At 40.7% G+C, this 13,156-nt stretch overlaps 2 protein-coding genes across 3 annotated transcripts in view; one reads left to right on the top strand and one right to left on the bottom strand.

Moving 5' to 3' along the window:
• The window catches only part of XRCC5 (X-ray repair cross complementing 5), a 49,040-nt gene extending 37,170 nt beyond the window's left edge, over positions 1–11,870 (bottom strand). The window contains exons 1-6 of the mRNA XM_063400795.1: positions 11,807–11,870; positions 9,421–9,534; positions 8,699–8,882; positions 6,976–7,024; positions 5,325–5,447; positions 2,424–2,612 (exon numbers count right to left, since the gene is read on the bottom strand). Coding sequence (XP_063256865.1) covers positions 2,424–2,612; positions 5,325–5,447; positions 6,976–7,024; positions 8,699–8,882; positions 9,421–9,534; positions 11,807–11,824 — 677 coding nt within the window. The 5' untranslated portion in view covers positions 11,825–11,870. The remainder of the gene's footprint in view (positions 1–2,423; positions 2,613–5,324; positions 5,448–6,975; positions 7,025–8,698; positions 8,883–9,420; positions 9,535–11,806) is intronic.
• ERCC3 (ERCC excision repair 3, TFIIH core complex helicase subunit) overlaps positions 1–13,156 on the top strand; it is a 387,208-nt gene that overhangs the window by 252,833 nt on the left and 121,219 nt on the right. The window lies entirely within an intron of this gene.

Below are 13,156 nucleotides of genomic sequence, written 5' to 3' on the forward strand. Positions count from 1 at the left end.
TATAAGGGCATTCTGTCATAGTGAAAGAAGTTACTTCAACAATTTCTAGCCTAAACAGCAGATATACAAGTTAAAAAAAACACAAAAAAAAGGAACTGTAATGAGTTTATGTTAAAAAGCATAAACTTAATTGCACAACTTTTAGCAATGGAGTCCAAAATTAACAATTCACAGTAATTTATAATATATCTTTGTGAATTCAAGTAGGTCTGCCTGCCCAAAACAGCTTTCAGCTGTTTTCAGTACTGGCAACTTGGCTGTAAAATTCCAACACAGAGAAAGCTCTCAATTTTTTTTCTTCTATTGCATGATAAAGCAAAGATAAAACAAAGCTGAACTCTTCTTTTTCACATTATGATAAAACCTGGAATCTACCACACTCTTGATTAAAGCACTTGTCTGGCAGAAATCAACTCCTAAAAAGATCAGTGAAGAATTCAACTTGGCATTCTACTTTTCAGGTTCCTTAGTATGAACAAGGTTGGTTTTTTAAAATTCTAAAAGCACAATGAAAGGCAAAAATGCACTGGGATTTTTATATGAGATAAACATTGGATTTCCTTTTTAGTTGTTTTTTTTTTTCTTAGGGAAAGGAAAGGAAGATTTTTTTTCTAGAAATAAAGACATCAATACAGGATTTTAAAAAATAACATGACACTACCTCATTAGGAGTACTGCAACACATACATTCAGGAATGAGTCCAAAAATCAAATACATAAGTGCCAAATGCCTAAAAATGTAATTTAAGCTCAATTTATTATCTCTATCCTTTAATTGCCTACATTTACAGAAGAAAATGCTGCCTGGTATCAAAGATGACCCAGTCAATAAAACCCTTGCAAATGTACATTTTAGCTTGTATTTTATGAACACAACCTTTCTCCTCTGCTCTGCAATCCCTTCCCCCAAAACCCAGAAGTACCTCCTGTCTAATAGGTCAGGTATTAAAACTTAAAAAAACACAACAAAATCTCCTCACTCACTTTCCTGGCATGGCTAATTTATTTTTACAAGAGTTGAAATACTTCTACCAGCAGGAATAATGAATCTAGGAAAATGGAGTGTATCTGCATTGGCCAATTATCATGACAGATTTGCAAAGCTGACTTCTCAAAGCTTGATAAGCAACTTAATTGCATCTAAAACCTCACATATTCTTAAACAACCTTTCCAACTAACACTTTAATCTACTAGCCAAATGCCTATTTATCCAGAGATTTTGGATTTCCCCTGAAAGTATGGCACAAAGACAGCTTACAGAGTAGCAAGAGTCTGTGATAAAAAAGTATAAAGAGGCCAAGCCACATGGTACGTTCATGCATATGGATTATCCTAAAGGATAAATGGGCCAGGAAAGATTCTGCTTTTCTGTGCAGTCTTTGAAGCAGTGACAAAGCCTGCTTTTTTCTAGAGACTCAGAATGCTCTGTTGACTAGTACAGAACACAGACACAGTGACACATGTCTCTCCCCTAATGCACAGTAATGCTCAAGGAGCAGCTTCTCTGGCTGCTGAGGTGCAAAGCTGGCCAGCTGAGCTGGGGGAAGGAAGGAAACCCCACAAATAAACTGATGAGTTACAGCACACAAACTTACAGGGATGACCCTCATCTAAAAATTACCTTTGATAATGACATTACAGCTATGGCCTGCTAAGCCTCCTGAAAATCACAGTGTCTAAAAGATCACTTTTCATAACTGTACAACAGAACTACTGAGAGAGTAACACCAGACTATGATAAGGCACGTAGATGCATTTTTGCCTGTTTCCCAACTGAGCCAACACCTATGTAGAAAAGTCTTGGATATGTCATTAGCTACAGTTTTTCAGAGATGCACATAAACTTTTATTCTTTCATTGGGGAGACAACAAGTGAAAAATCATCTTTCAATTCTTGCATTCCTAATGCAAGAAAAATGAAAAATAAAAAAGTGTATTGTTTGTCCCAGTGGCACAGTAGACTGTGATTAAGGAGCAGGATTCAACAAACACTTACTGAAAGAATTCGTGGGAGTTTATCAAACTAGTGAGCTAAAAGAAGTCTGCGACCAAGGAACAAAGGCTATCATTAAATGCAGATGTTCAAGCTGCCACAAATTCCACCTCTTTCTAAAACATGTTTTTGAAATGACATTTACAGAAATGTTCCCTCCAAATCTTCCAACACTAAAGATAGAAGAAAACTGATATTTTTTCTTTAAATACAGATACAGAAAATTCATTTTCCCCTGAAAGCTCTACGCTCTTCCACTTACTCTAAAGTTACTGAAGAAGCTGTATGAAAGGGACTGAGGGTACAACAAGTCATAAAATTCACTGACTTCAATGACTCTGTAACACAACTGATTACTTAACTTCATCTTTTGGAGAAGAAATCAGAAAGTATATCTACAGTACAATAACCAAGATCAGCCAAATTTACCTGAAAGTGTAAATTTCTTCCAGCCCTCCTTCTCCATCCAAAGTATACATGAGTTTTCTCACCACATCAATACCTTGCTTTTGTTGTTCAGTTAAACCCTTTCCTGGAAAAGGATTTCTGTGCATATCAGCATGTACATCGGCACTTTTATCTCCACTTCCATCATCAACACTCACTGGAAATGGCAGACTAAGAACAAAAGAAGCAATTAGTTTGATAAGCTTTCTTTCTTATTAAAATAATGAATCGAAACAAAACAAAAATGTTCTCAGGATCAACAATTTCTATCTAGCTGCAGACAGATGCATAAAGAGCCACAGGACTTGCAAAACAAATTAAGCAGTATTTCAAGTCTGCTTGGCACTGGTAAGGTCTTGACCAGAGCGATGCACCAGTTCTGCGTATCGTGCATCAATAAAGACAGCCACGCACAGGAAGAGATTGGACAGTAAAGTCAGTGCTGATTAGAAAACAAGATCCATTAAAAAAGATTGAACAAAATAAAGCCCATAAAGGGAATAAAGGGAATTAGAGGGCAAGACAGCCTCCAATATAAAAAGCTGTTGCAGAGAGGAAGGAAACAATCAGTTCTTTGTATTCTGCCTGCACTCCAATCACATCATGGAGTCAGGTCAGATAGTCAAAAACCTGATAAAGGCATTTCAAACCATAATCTCTAAAACCAACTGCCTGAGGAGAGAGAAGAGTCTCCATCACTGCAAATCTTTATCAGAAGGTTAGACAAACACTGCTCAGCAATGACAGACATACACCTGACCCAGTCTGAAGCAGAGGATTGCTCTGGATGATTTGTTAAAGGCCGTTCCAGGCCTGTGACTGTATCAGCTCCAAATGCCACCAAGGACATTCTCTGCAGTGCAGCTATTAGGTATTTCCGGAACAAATGTTAGTCTTTGAGATTTTAATAGCTTACAACACTGGGTGAATTTCTGACTGAAGATGACACATTTTTCCTGAACTTCATGAATCAGACTTTAAAATTTAGCCAGGGGTTATAGATAAAATGATTTTGCTGCTCTTCAAAATACAGGAGCGTGTTAACTAAGTATAACAAACACAGTAGAAAAAGATGTGCCTCAACCTTGTGCCTCTGAAAACACCTGCAGATTTTTCAGGTCTTTCATCTGATCCAATTTTGAATGAACCACATGATACCTTTTACACATTTCTACAAAGTGAAATAACTTTAGCATTGTATTATGTTTTATAAAAAGCAGCCTACACATCTCTACTATACTTTCACCTCATTAGTCCTCACTAAACTTATCCATGAAGCAACACATAATAAGCAGAGTTAAGATTATGCACAACAGTGTCACATACAGCAAAATTAAAGATCAAGCTTCAGCAAAGCGTTTGGTACCTTTTTAGAAAGCAGATTCCACTGACAAAATATAGAAACCATATTTTTAAGCTGATATGGCAACATAAAAAGCTTCAAACCTCTGACAGGTAAAAGTTAGGCTACATTCACTATACAGTGCCCAGAGATATTGTGATGAGAAGTATGTATTACCCAACAGTTCACAGTGCTCAGCATGTGCTTGGCACCTGGAAACAGGGAGGAAAACCAACTATCTGCTGCAAGTTACAACCTAGTCTATGAACAGGGCATAAGGGATGGAAGCATAGGTTATAACAACAGGTTTATAAATGATTTTTAAACACGCATTTCATATTTGTACAAGTAAAAATCAAATAATCCTTTGCTTCTGTAGCTGGGAGACAGGGTGCAAACCTGCAGCCAGTGCTGTAACAGCAACATTTCTTTTCTGCTTCATAGACAAGGGAGGAGCAGCTGAATACCAGGGCTCCAAAAGATGTACTCTGACTGGCAGAGGTACTCAGATTCATGGTGTTGCACCTCTACTGCCTCCACTGCCAGCAACAGCTCAGATAAGCCAGGAGGGGCATGTCACCCTGGAAGCATAATTGCTTTTGCTGTATAGGCAGAATCTGACATTTTTGCATCTGGCCTCCCCTAAGCAAAGGCAAAGATTCTTTTGTGGAGGATCAAACCATGATTTTCAGTCACATTTTCCTACCTAACCCCTCTTTTATCTTCCAGATGGGTTAACAAATGGCTTAAATGAATTCATTATTAAGTCCACAGCATTGTTCCTTACAGAATGCTGGATCTAGGCAAAAGTACACAGTCAGAAGTAAAACTAGGGCTTTAACTTTCTCCTGTGAATCTATTATAAATAGACACAAAGTTTTGCTTTTAAATAAACTCCTCTAGAACGCTTACAGCTTTCAGTTGCCATCACATGCAACAGTTAATACAGACCTTAAAATCACCATTGATTATTTGCATCAGTGCCTATATCTAAGGCATGACAATCAAGGGATTCCTGTTCTAACACTTAAGACATTGTTTCCACTTCCCAAGCCCATCATTGTGACTATAACCCTTCTCTTCAGACCTGCTCTCTACTGACACTAGAATGAAGCTATTAATATCTGCAACACTACCTCATTATTTCTGCCCAGTAACATCCTTACCTAAAAGATCTAGGCTGTTGCTGTGACAAAACCACTGTTTCTGAGGCTATTTTTGGCCTATTGTTTCCCAATTCTCTGCTTATATTGTTCTTTTGTCTCCCAATAGACTTTGGCTCTAAGCTGTAAGTTTAAGTGGAGAAGAAGCCATCATCTTAACATTTACTTGCACGTTACTTAACCAAGGGTACTTGGCTCATAACTGGAATTCAAGGTATGTATAACTGATAGAAGTACTTACAATAATTATATTACTTCTGGTACATCTCTAATGAAACCATACATCGGCAGATCACCAGCTAGTTCAAAATAATATTAAGAAAGAATAATTTGCCTTTAAAAAGGGGCACAGTATGTAGCTGCCATTTTCATACTTACAAAAACTGAAGTGAAATTCCTGTTTTCTTCAAGTTAGCAATGATAATTCCCAGCTGATCCTCACTGACAGGACTATTAAGGTCTGTAAACAGTTCAATGTGTCTCTTCTCATATTTCTTTCCTCTTAAAATAGAGAAAAATATTTACATATATTGAAAATATTATAAGGCAAATTTTTAATTATTTCCTTACAAAACAATAACAAAAGTAATATATTTGTAATTACTTTTACCAAAGAAATATACTTGTAAAATGAAAGAAAGCAAATAAACCTACTCAGTAGAAGTTGTTCTATCCTAGGTTACATTATTTATCCTAAGTGTTTCTCTTTATATGATTCCCCTTTCTCCCTTCTATGCTTAAATTGAGGACTCCAGCCCTGTGACTGTATAAATCACTAACTACATCTAAATGAATGGCAGTCTGCCAATTTTCACCAATGTGGATAAAATGGTAATGCAGTATGTTAGGCTGTTTATGGATTACACTGGTTATTTCCTTTGCAGCTGAAAGTTTGTTCTTGTGACAATGTATTTTAAAATACTGTTGCTGGTGGAGGTTCCATTTTAGTAATCTAATTCAGTAGATTTATAGGAGAAGATGGACTTTCAAGACTACTTAATATAGCATGAAGTAGTAACAGTACAGATCAGGAAGGCTGGCCAACAACAGAACAAAATTCAGTTGAACTGGTGCAGTTTTGATCTGAATAATGAAACATAAGAGTGATTTTCTTGAATTTTTACCCAATAGGATTTTCTCAAATGAAGGCAAACTCCATATCAAAGGGGTTGGTGTACACAGGCTACAACAAAATCTGGTGCTCCATAGCAATTCAAGACTACAAGGCCATAAATACAGTAAATTTCATTAACAACTCAGTTTTAACCATTAAATGGATACAGCTTTCCACAGTGATTAGACTTCATTCATAAAAATATAAACTGCATCACCAAGTCTAGTCCTCTGCACTCACACTTAGATCATATAACCTTTTTAGAAACATGTTCAAGCTCTGGTTTGAGAGGAAGTGCAGTTACCTTCCTTTCGCTGCACCACTAGTTCACAGTGTTAGAAACACCTTGCCAGCCTAAGTACATTCACTGACAACTTTGTAACACTGATGTCAACATTTTTTCTCAGCTTAAAGAGTGTTTTTTCCTACTGCACCTTTATTTCCCACAGCCTGTATATTTACAAACAGACACTTCATCTCCAACAGTCTTTAAATTTGTAGGCTGAACAAATTCACCTTTCTAGTTTTGTTTTCTTTTTTCCTTTCTAAAATGTGCCATCACATTTAAATTCAGTAGCCATTTTCTAGGCATTTTAACATCCAGATTAACACTTTTTGAAAGCAGAACACGAGGAATGTGACAGAAAGGGAAGGTTTTGTGCCTTCTATAATGACATTAATATTCTCATGGCTCCACTACAGAGTTGCCAGCTGCCTCAGAAAGCTCTCCAATTGTCTGAAGAAGTCAGATGTCTCACAAGGATTCTTCAGAGACAAAATTCCATAGTGTGCCATTTAATTGGTTTGTTTTAAGAAAGCACTTCCCATGTTTATACATACTGGAAATATAAGACTGACAAGAAAACAGATCAGTGCAAAGTCAGATTTGTGTAAGACTTCAGCTTACATACTCACATTGTTTGCTTCTGAAGCAAGTCCATGCACACAATAATAGCATCCAAAACTAAGCAAAATTAAGAAAAATCTCAGAATATGAATCAAGTAATGAAAAGTGTTTTTCATATAAAACAGTTTCACATTTTCACTCCCTCTCAGACTGACAAACATGAATTTTAGTTAAGAAATACTCTTTTGAGATAAATACTTTTCAAATAACTGATGTGCAAGAGGTTCCTATATAACTTTTGTGTATTGTGACCTTGTCTCTGCCCTATTTACCCAATGGAACACTAAAAAAGACTACTTCAAATCCCAGCCTCTCAACTGTCAGTGAGAGGCTCAAGCCCAATGAAGAGACAATCTAACCTTTGGAATGTTACTCTGAATCCATCGAGAAAATTTCAATATATATAATTTTCTCATGCAAGTTTTTCTTCAAAGCACCTGCATCTAACAATCCCTTAGTTTCTTCCTCATCACAATGTCCACTGGGAATGTCTGAGCCAGCTGACTGGCTGCACACTCCTCTCAAACAGCTCTGGCTGCCTGGATAGAGCTCACAGCAGTTGTTTTATGGCCAGAGAGAGACAACACAGGAAATTGAACTGTATGTAAATGAAACACATGAAGGAACACTATGTAGATCACCCTTTCAAACTCTTCACCTTATATGTAACGAAGAGCAGAACACATTCAAACATGAACGGCATTCAAACAAGGAAGTGATATTTGACAATGTTAGAAAGACTTTAAAAATAAATCAATCTGATAAACCTCTATCCTGCTTTCTCTGGGGTACAGCTAGTTTTCTTCACAGTAACTGGTATGGGGCTGTCTTGAAATTGTGCTGAAAACAGCAATGATAATATAGGGATGTTGTAGTTGTTGGTGAGCTGGGCTTGCACAGAGTCAAGGCCTTTCCTGGTTCTTGTACCACCCTGCCAGTGAGGAGGCTGTGGGCCACAAGAAGCTGGGAGCAGACACAGCAGGGACAGCCAGTCCCAACTGACCAGTGGGATATCCCAGACCACCTGGGATCACACTCCACATGTAACCTGGGAGAAAGAAGGAGGAAGGGGGGATACTCAGGGTTCTGGGTTGGTCTTCCTGCATAATTGTTAAGTCTGATGGAGCCCTGCTCTTCTAGAGATGACTGAACACCTGCCTGCCCATGGGAAGCAGTGAATAATTCCCTGTTTTGCTCTGCTTGTGTGCACAGCTTTTAACTTCCCTATTAACCTACCTTTATCTCAAACCACGAGTTTTCTCCCTTTTACCCTTTCTGTTCTCTCCCCATCCAGCTGGTGGGGGAATGAGCAAGTAGCTGTGTGGGGCTGAGTTGCCAGCTGGGCTTAAACCACGACAGTCTGGCTTCTGGTACTTCTGCTGACTTATTTCATAAACAACATTTTTATTAAAAAGCATAAACCAGTTTCTGTAATGCTATTTTTAAAAATACATGCCTTATTTGAGGCCTAAAATTATATTACTATCTTTGTTCTCTTTAATTAACAGAACACTTCATAAAAGCAATGATTCCTTTTAAGGCCAAGGCTACATCTGTTAGTCTAAAAGAACGTCAAAAAGCAGCTAAATCTGCTTCTGGACAAACTTACAACCACAAATTAGCTCAACTCTGATAACAGTTAAAACTTGGGAGGCTGAGCCCAATTTCACTGACTTCCTGTCTCCTACGTAGCTGAATCAGTTCAAGAAGTGCTCAGCAGCAAAAGGATACAGTCTGCTTGTTCAGAGCCTGCTTTAATCACATCTTGAATGTCTTCCAGCAGATCAAAATCTGGCAGCATTAGTGACCTATGTACAGTAATGTGTTGGTATTGGTCCTCACTGGCAAGGCCATTGCTAGTGCCATTAGTGCCAAACAAAACTACAGCGACTTCATCTTTACTCTCAGCAAAAACCTGCAGATACAGAGAACACAGAAGAGGTATAAAAACACAGATAGATTCATACACAACTATGTTAGGCAGATTACAGTGAGCTGAACTAATTTTGAAACGTCAATTACAATGGATTTACTTTTTTTTTTACTTATTCAGTGCTATCCCCTCAAAATGTAATCTTACAGTGAGTTCACAAAGTTAGATATAATTAAACTAACAAATTGACAAGAGGCTAACCAGGGTAAACAAAATAAAATTGGCAGATTCAGTCCTCAAAATGAGTCTTCTGTGTGGTAATTAATTAAGTGGTGAAATATTTTAGAGAAAAACACCTCTTTTCCCTAAAAGCTTCTTCTTCCCTGAAGAGTGACCACGCAATTATTACATCTCATGCACAAAAAATACAACTGAAACAAAGAGCACTGTCACTCCTGCATAAACAGAGACTAATTCTCACTCATTCCTCATTTATTTCAATTACTAGTAAACAAGGAAAGTGTTTCACAGATGTTATTGTTTCCCCTCCCTTTTTAACATTTATGAAGTCAATACACACCTGTCTCTGCACAAACTTTGTCATGATCTTCTTGGCTTGGTCAAGTGAAGACTCTTCAGCAGGGAAAGAACTGCTCATTGTGAGGCCTACATCCAGGCACAGCACTATTGCCACCTGGAAAGAACGAGGAAGAATAAAAAATAAAATACAAGCATAATTACTTAAAAGGTTAAAAGGGTACGCATACAAAACCTAAAAATCAAACTACATTACAAGTGGTTTCGTTTGCAGTAACTTAGTAAGAGACAATGGTGGAAGACAGAACTGGTATAATTACACTGAAAAGAAAATAATTTAATCCTGTATCATCTTCCAGACATTTCAGTGGAAAATACAAAATAATCCTATGTTACACAGTAACCTGTAAAGGGCATGCAATTTCTATACAACCCCATGATTGTATTTGGGATCTAAGGGTTTTTCTGCACTAGGAAATTAAACAATTAGGTGACAATACAGGGATGCATTCCAATTTCAATTCAGAGGCTTAAATCCCTCAAGTTAGTCTATGTTTTTGCATTTCTGATTGCCTCTTTAACGGATCTGTACAAAACACTTCCCAAATCTGTCCATGAATTGATTTATACACTGGAATTAAATTGTTTCTCGGAATTTCTCCTTTGACTCTACGTTCCTCTAAAGTTTTTCACAGACTCCCCTTATCTTGATCCAGATCAATGTAGTTGCAAGAGGAATTCAGCAAAGTGAGGTCCTGCACGTCCAAGGCCAGCTCAAATTTATTCTCAAGGATTAAATCAAAGCTCCCTAAATATACATCAAAACCTTGCTTGATGGGTTGCCAACAGATTAAATCACAATGCCTGAAAAAATGGTTCGCCAGAACACAGAAAAGTTGGATATTACTTAGGCTGGAGTCAGCTAACTTGTTTTAAATATCAAATTCCAGAAGAAATTAAGCTGACAAAAGGATGTGGGCAATAATCCTAAGACTGTCAAGTGACACAAGATGCAGAGTCTGCTTTTGCAAAGCAAAATGGATGAACAGAGAGAAAAGGTGTTGGTCTAAGCTCTACATATGGCCTTGCAAGCAACTCCAAGTACCTTTTCAAAGACCAGCTGAAAGAACCTGACCCTTTTTTTCACCCAAATACACATGCCTCAAAAACAAGTTAAGAATTATTTGCCCAATTCAGCAGCCTAATGCTCTGCATTAGCAGCTCTCAAGCTATTTTCTTACCCTCCTTCTTTTCTCAGAATATATTGTGCACTTCCCGTTATTTTAACTGGTTTAATCCCCTGCATCGTGCAAGGAGAGGAAGACATAAAGAAAGAAAGAAAGAAGACTGAGCAGCAGAGCTCCACAAGTTGTCCAGTGGGTTATACTCAGTCTCAGCACTCCACTCCTCACCCTGCCTTCACCAGTGGCTTGCCTGGGAGCTGGGAATGAGTGTCTGAGTCAGCCACGTCTGCAGAGGCTTGGAATGGAACAGGGGCAGTTACTGAGGCTGCCCTGCATTCTCACAAGAGCCTTGTCAGTGCCCACCTCCAGCCTGAGGAATTGCTCTACCACAGCAGCAGCTGCAGACCCTCCTTGGCTTGGTGCTGTGCTCCCTAAAAACACACAATGGCTGGCAGTCAAATCCATCGTGTTATCCAAAAGGGATACAATTCTCTTCATACATGGCAGGATGACAGCAGAGAAGCCAAAGAAGTGCTGGAGTGCAGAGCTGCTGTTCTGCTTACAGAGCACATGATCAAGTGTCAAGTGCCAACATGCTCCTCTGGAAAACAGCAAACCCAGCCTGGTGCCCGTTCAGGTTTGTGGAATCCTCGTTCAGGAACAGAGCAGCTCTTTTGGTAACCCCGCTCTCTCCAGCTGTTGTTAACCTCTGGGCATCCATCCCACCCGAGCCCGCAGCGCTGCTGCTGCCAGGTGCCCTAAGCGACACTTTCCCGACGTGTGACCGCAGGACGGCACTGTCACCTGGGCTAAATCAACCCGCTCTGGCCCAGAACTGATAAGGGCGATATGGAACAAGCTGCCTTTATCTCTGACCTCTCGGTGCTGAAGTAGTTATAATAAATCAAAGAGAGAGACGGCTAAAGCAGCACAGATAAAGCTGGGTTTAACAGACACTGCCCTGTATCACAAGAGACTTTAACACAGCTTTCACCAACAAGTTTGCTTAAACGGACCACACATACAAACTGCATTTTCAACAGAACAAAACCAGTTCTACCATTATTCTAGCAAGAGCAATGGCAGTCACTGCTGGGGGAGCTGCACTGTGCTCTGAAGCAGGAACATCGATTCCCTCTGAGCTAATCAGCTTGACACCGGCAGCGGGTCGGGGACCAGCACGGGGAGGGGTCACCCGGTGCCGGGATGGGTGCGGGTGTGTTCCCGGAGCCCGCCCGCCCTCACCTTGCCGCCGCGCGCCATCGCGCCGGTGCCGGGCCGCGGTGCGCCGCGCTCAGCGCTCCGGCCGCCCCCGGAACACGGCGGCGGCGCCTCGCGTTCCGCGGCGGGGACAGCGCCGCCTGGCGGCGGGCGGGCTCGGTTCGGGCCGCGCTGAGGGGACGCTGAGCTGGGTGCGGCCGCGCTGTGCGAGAGGGAAGGGCGGTGTCGGGTGCCCCCGGTCTTTCTCCTCGAGGCTCCTCGCAGCCATTCGTCAAAGTGGCACATCTCGCAGGGCATTTTGGCCATAATGTGAGCAGAGCGTAGCAAAGGACAAGCCCGAGGTGGCTGACTGGGGTCCCCGAGGAGGGGTGGCGGCAGGGCAAGTGTCAGAGGCTCTTCCGCCCTATCCTGTCCCAGAGCACCTCCCGCTGCCCCCATCCCTCACCCATCGTGGTGTAAACTCGGCTGGCAGCCCAGCCCCACACAGCCGCTCACTTATCCCACACCAGCGGGATTGGGGAGACAATTGGAAGGGTTAAAGCTGGAAAACTCGTAGGTTGAGATAACGACAGTTTAATAAGAAAAGCAACAGTCATGCACACAAGCAAAGGAAGCCAAGGCATTAATTCACTGCTTCCCCAGGGCAGGCAGGTGTACAGCCATCTCCAGGAGAGCAGGGCCCCATCACATGTAATGGTGACTTGGGAAGACAAACTCCATCACTCCAGCTCTCCCAAACGTCCTCCTCCTCCTCTCCCCTTTATGTACTGTGGTATTATATGGTCTGGAATATCCCTTTGGTCAGCTGGGGTCACCTGTCCCAACTTGTCACTCCCAACTCTTGCCAACGTGGCCATACAAAAAGCAGCAAAGGCCTTGGGTCTGTAAGGCCTGCTCAGCAATAACAAAATACCTCTGTATTATCAACCCCACAAAAACCCAAAACACATCCCTATACCAACTGCTGTGAAGAAAATTAACTCTATCCCAGCCAAACCCAGCACATCACCCCAGAGGGGCTGTCTCCAGGGCCCTCCAGCTTTCTGTTTGTGGCACCCCAGAGTCCCACAGGACACAGCCTGCTGCAGAGCAGCCATTCCCCTTCATCACTGGGACAGGGATTTTGGCTGTCTGAAGCACCCCAAAAGTTGCATTCTGCCCATGAATCACCAGTAGATCAGGATTGTATCAATAACACAGGCACAACACTAGCTTTCTTTCACTATTAACAAGAGAGAATTTCTGAACCACACTAGATCCAGGCTGATTGATCAGACTGGAACCTAAAGTCAAACTGATTTTAAGAAATCTTAGTAAAACAGACCTGCTTGGTATATCTTGGTGCCCTTTGGCTATTAAATCATTAGATATGTT

This window comes from Prinia subflava, chromosome 6 (assembly GCF_021018805.1).
Source record: "Prinia subflava isolate CZ2003 ecotype Zambia chromosome 6, Cam_Psub_1.2, whole genome shotgun sequence".
NCBI classification, from domain to species: Eukaryota; Metazoa; Chordata; class Aves; order Passeriformes; family Cisticolidae; genus Prinia; species Prinia subflava.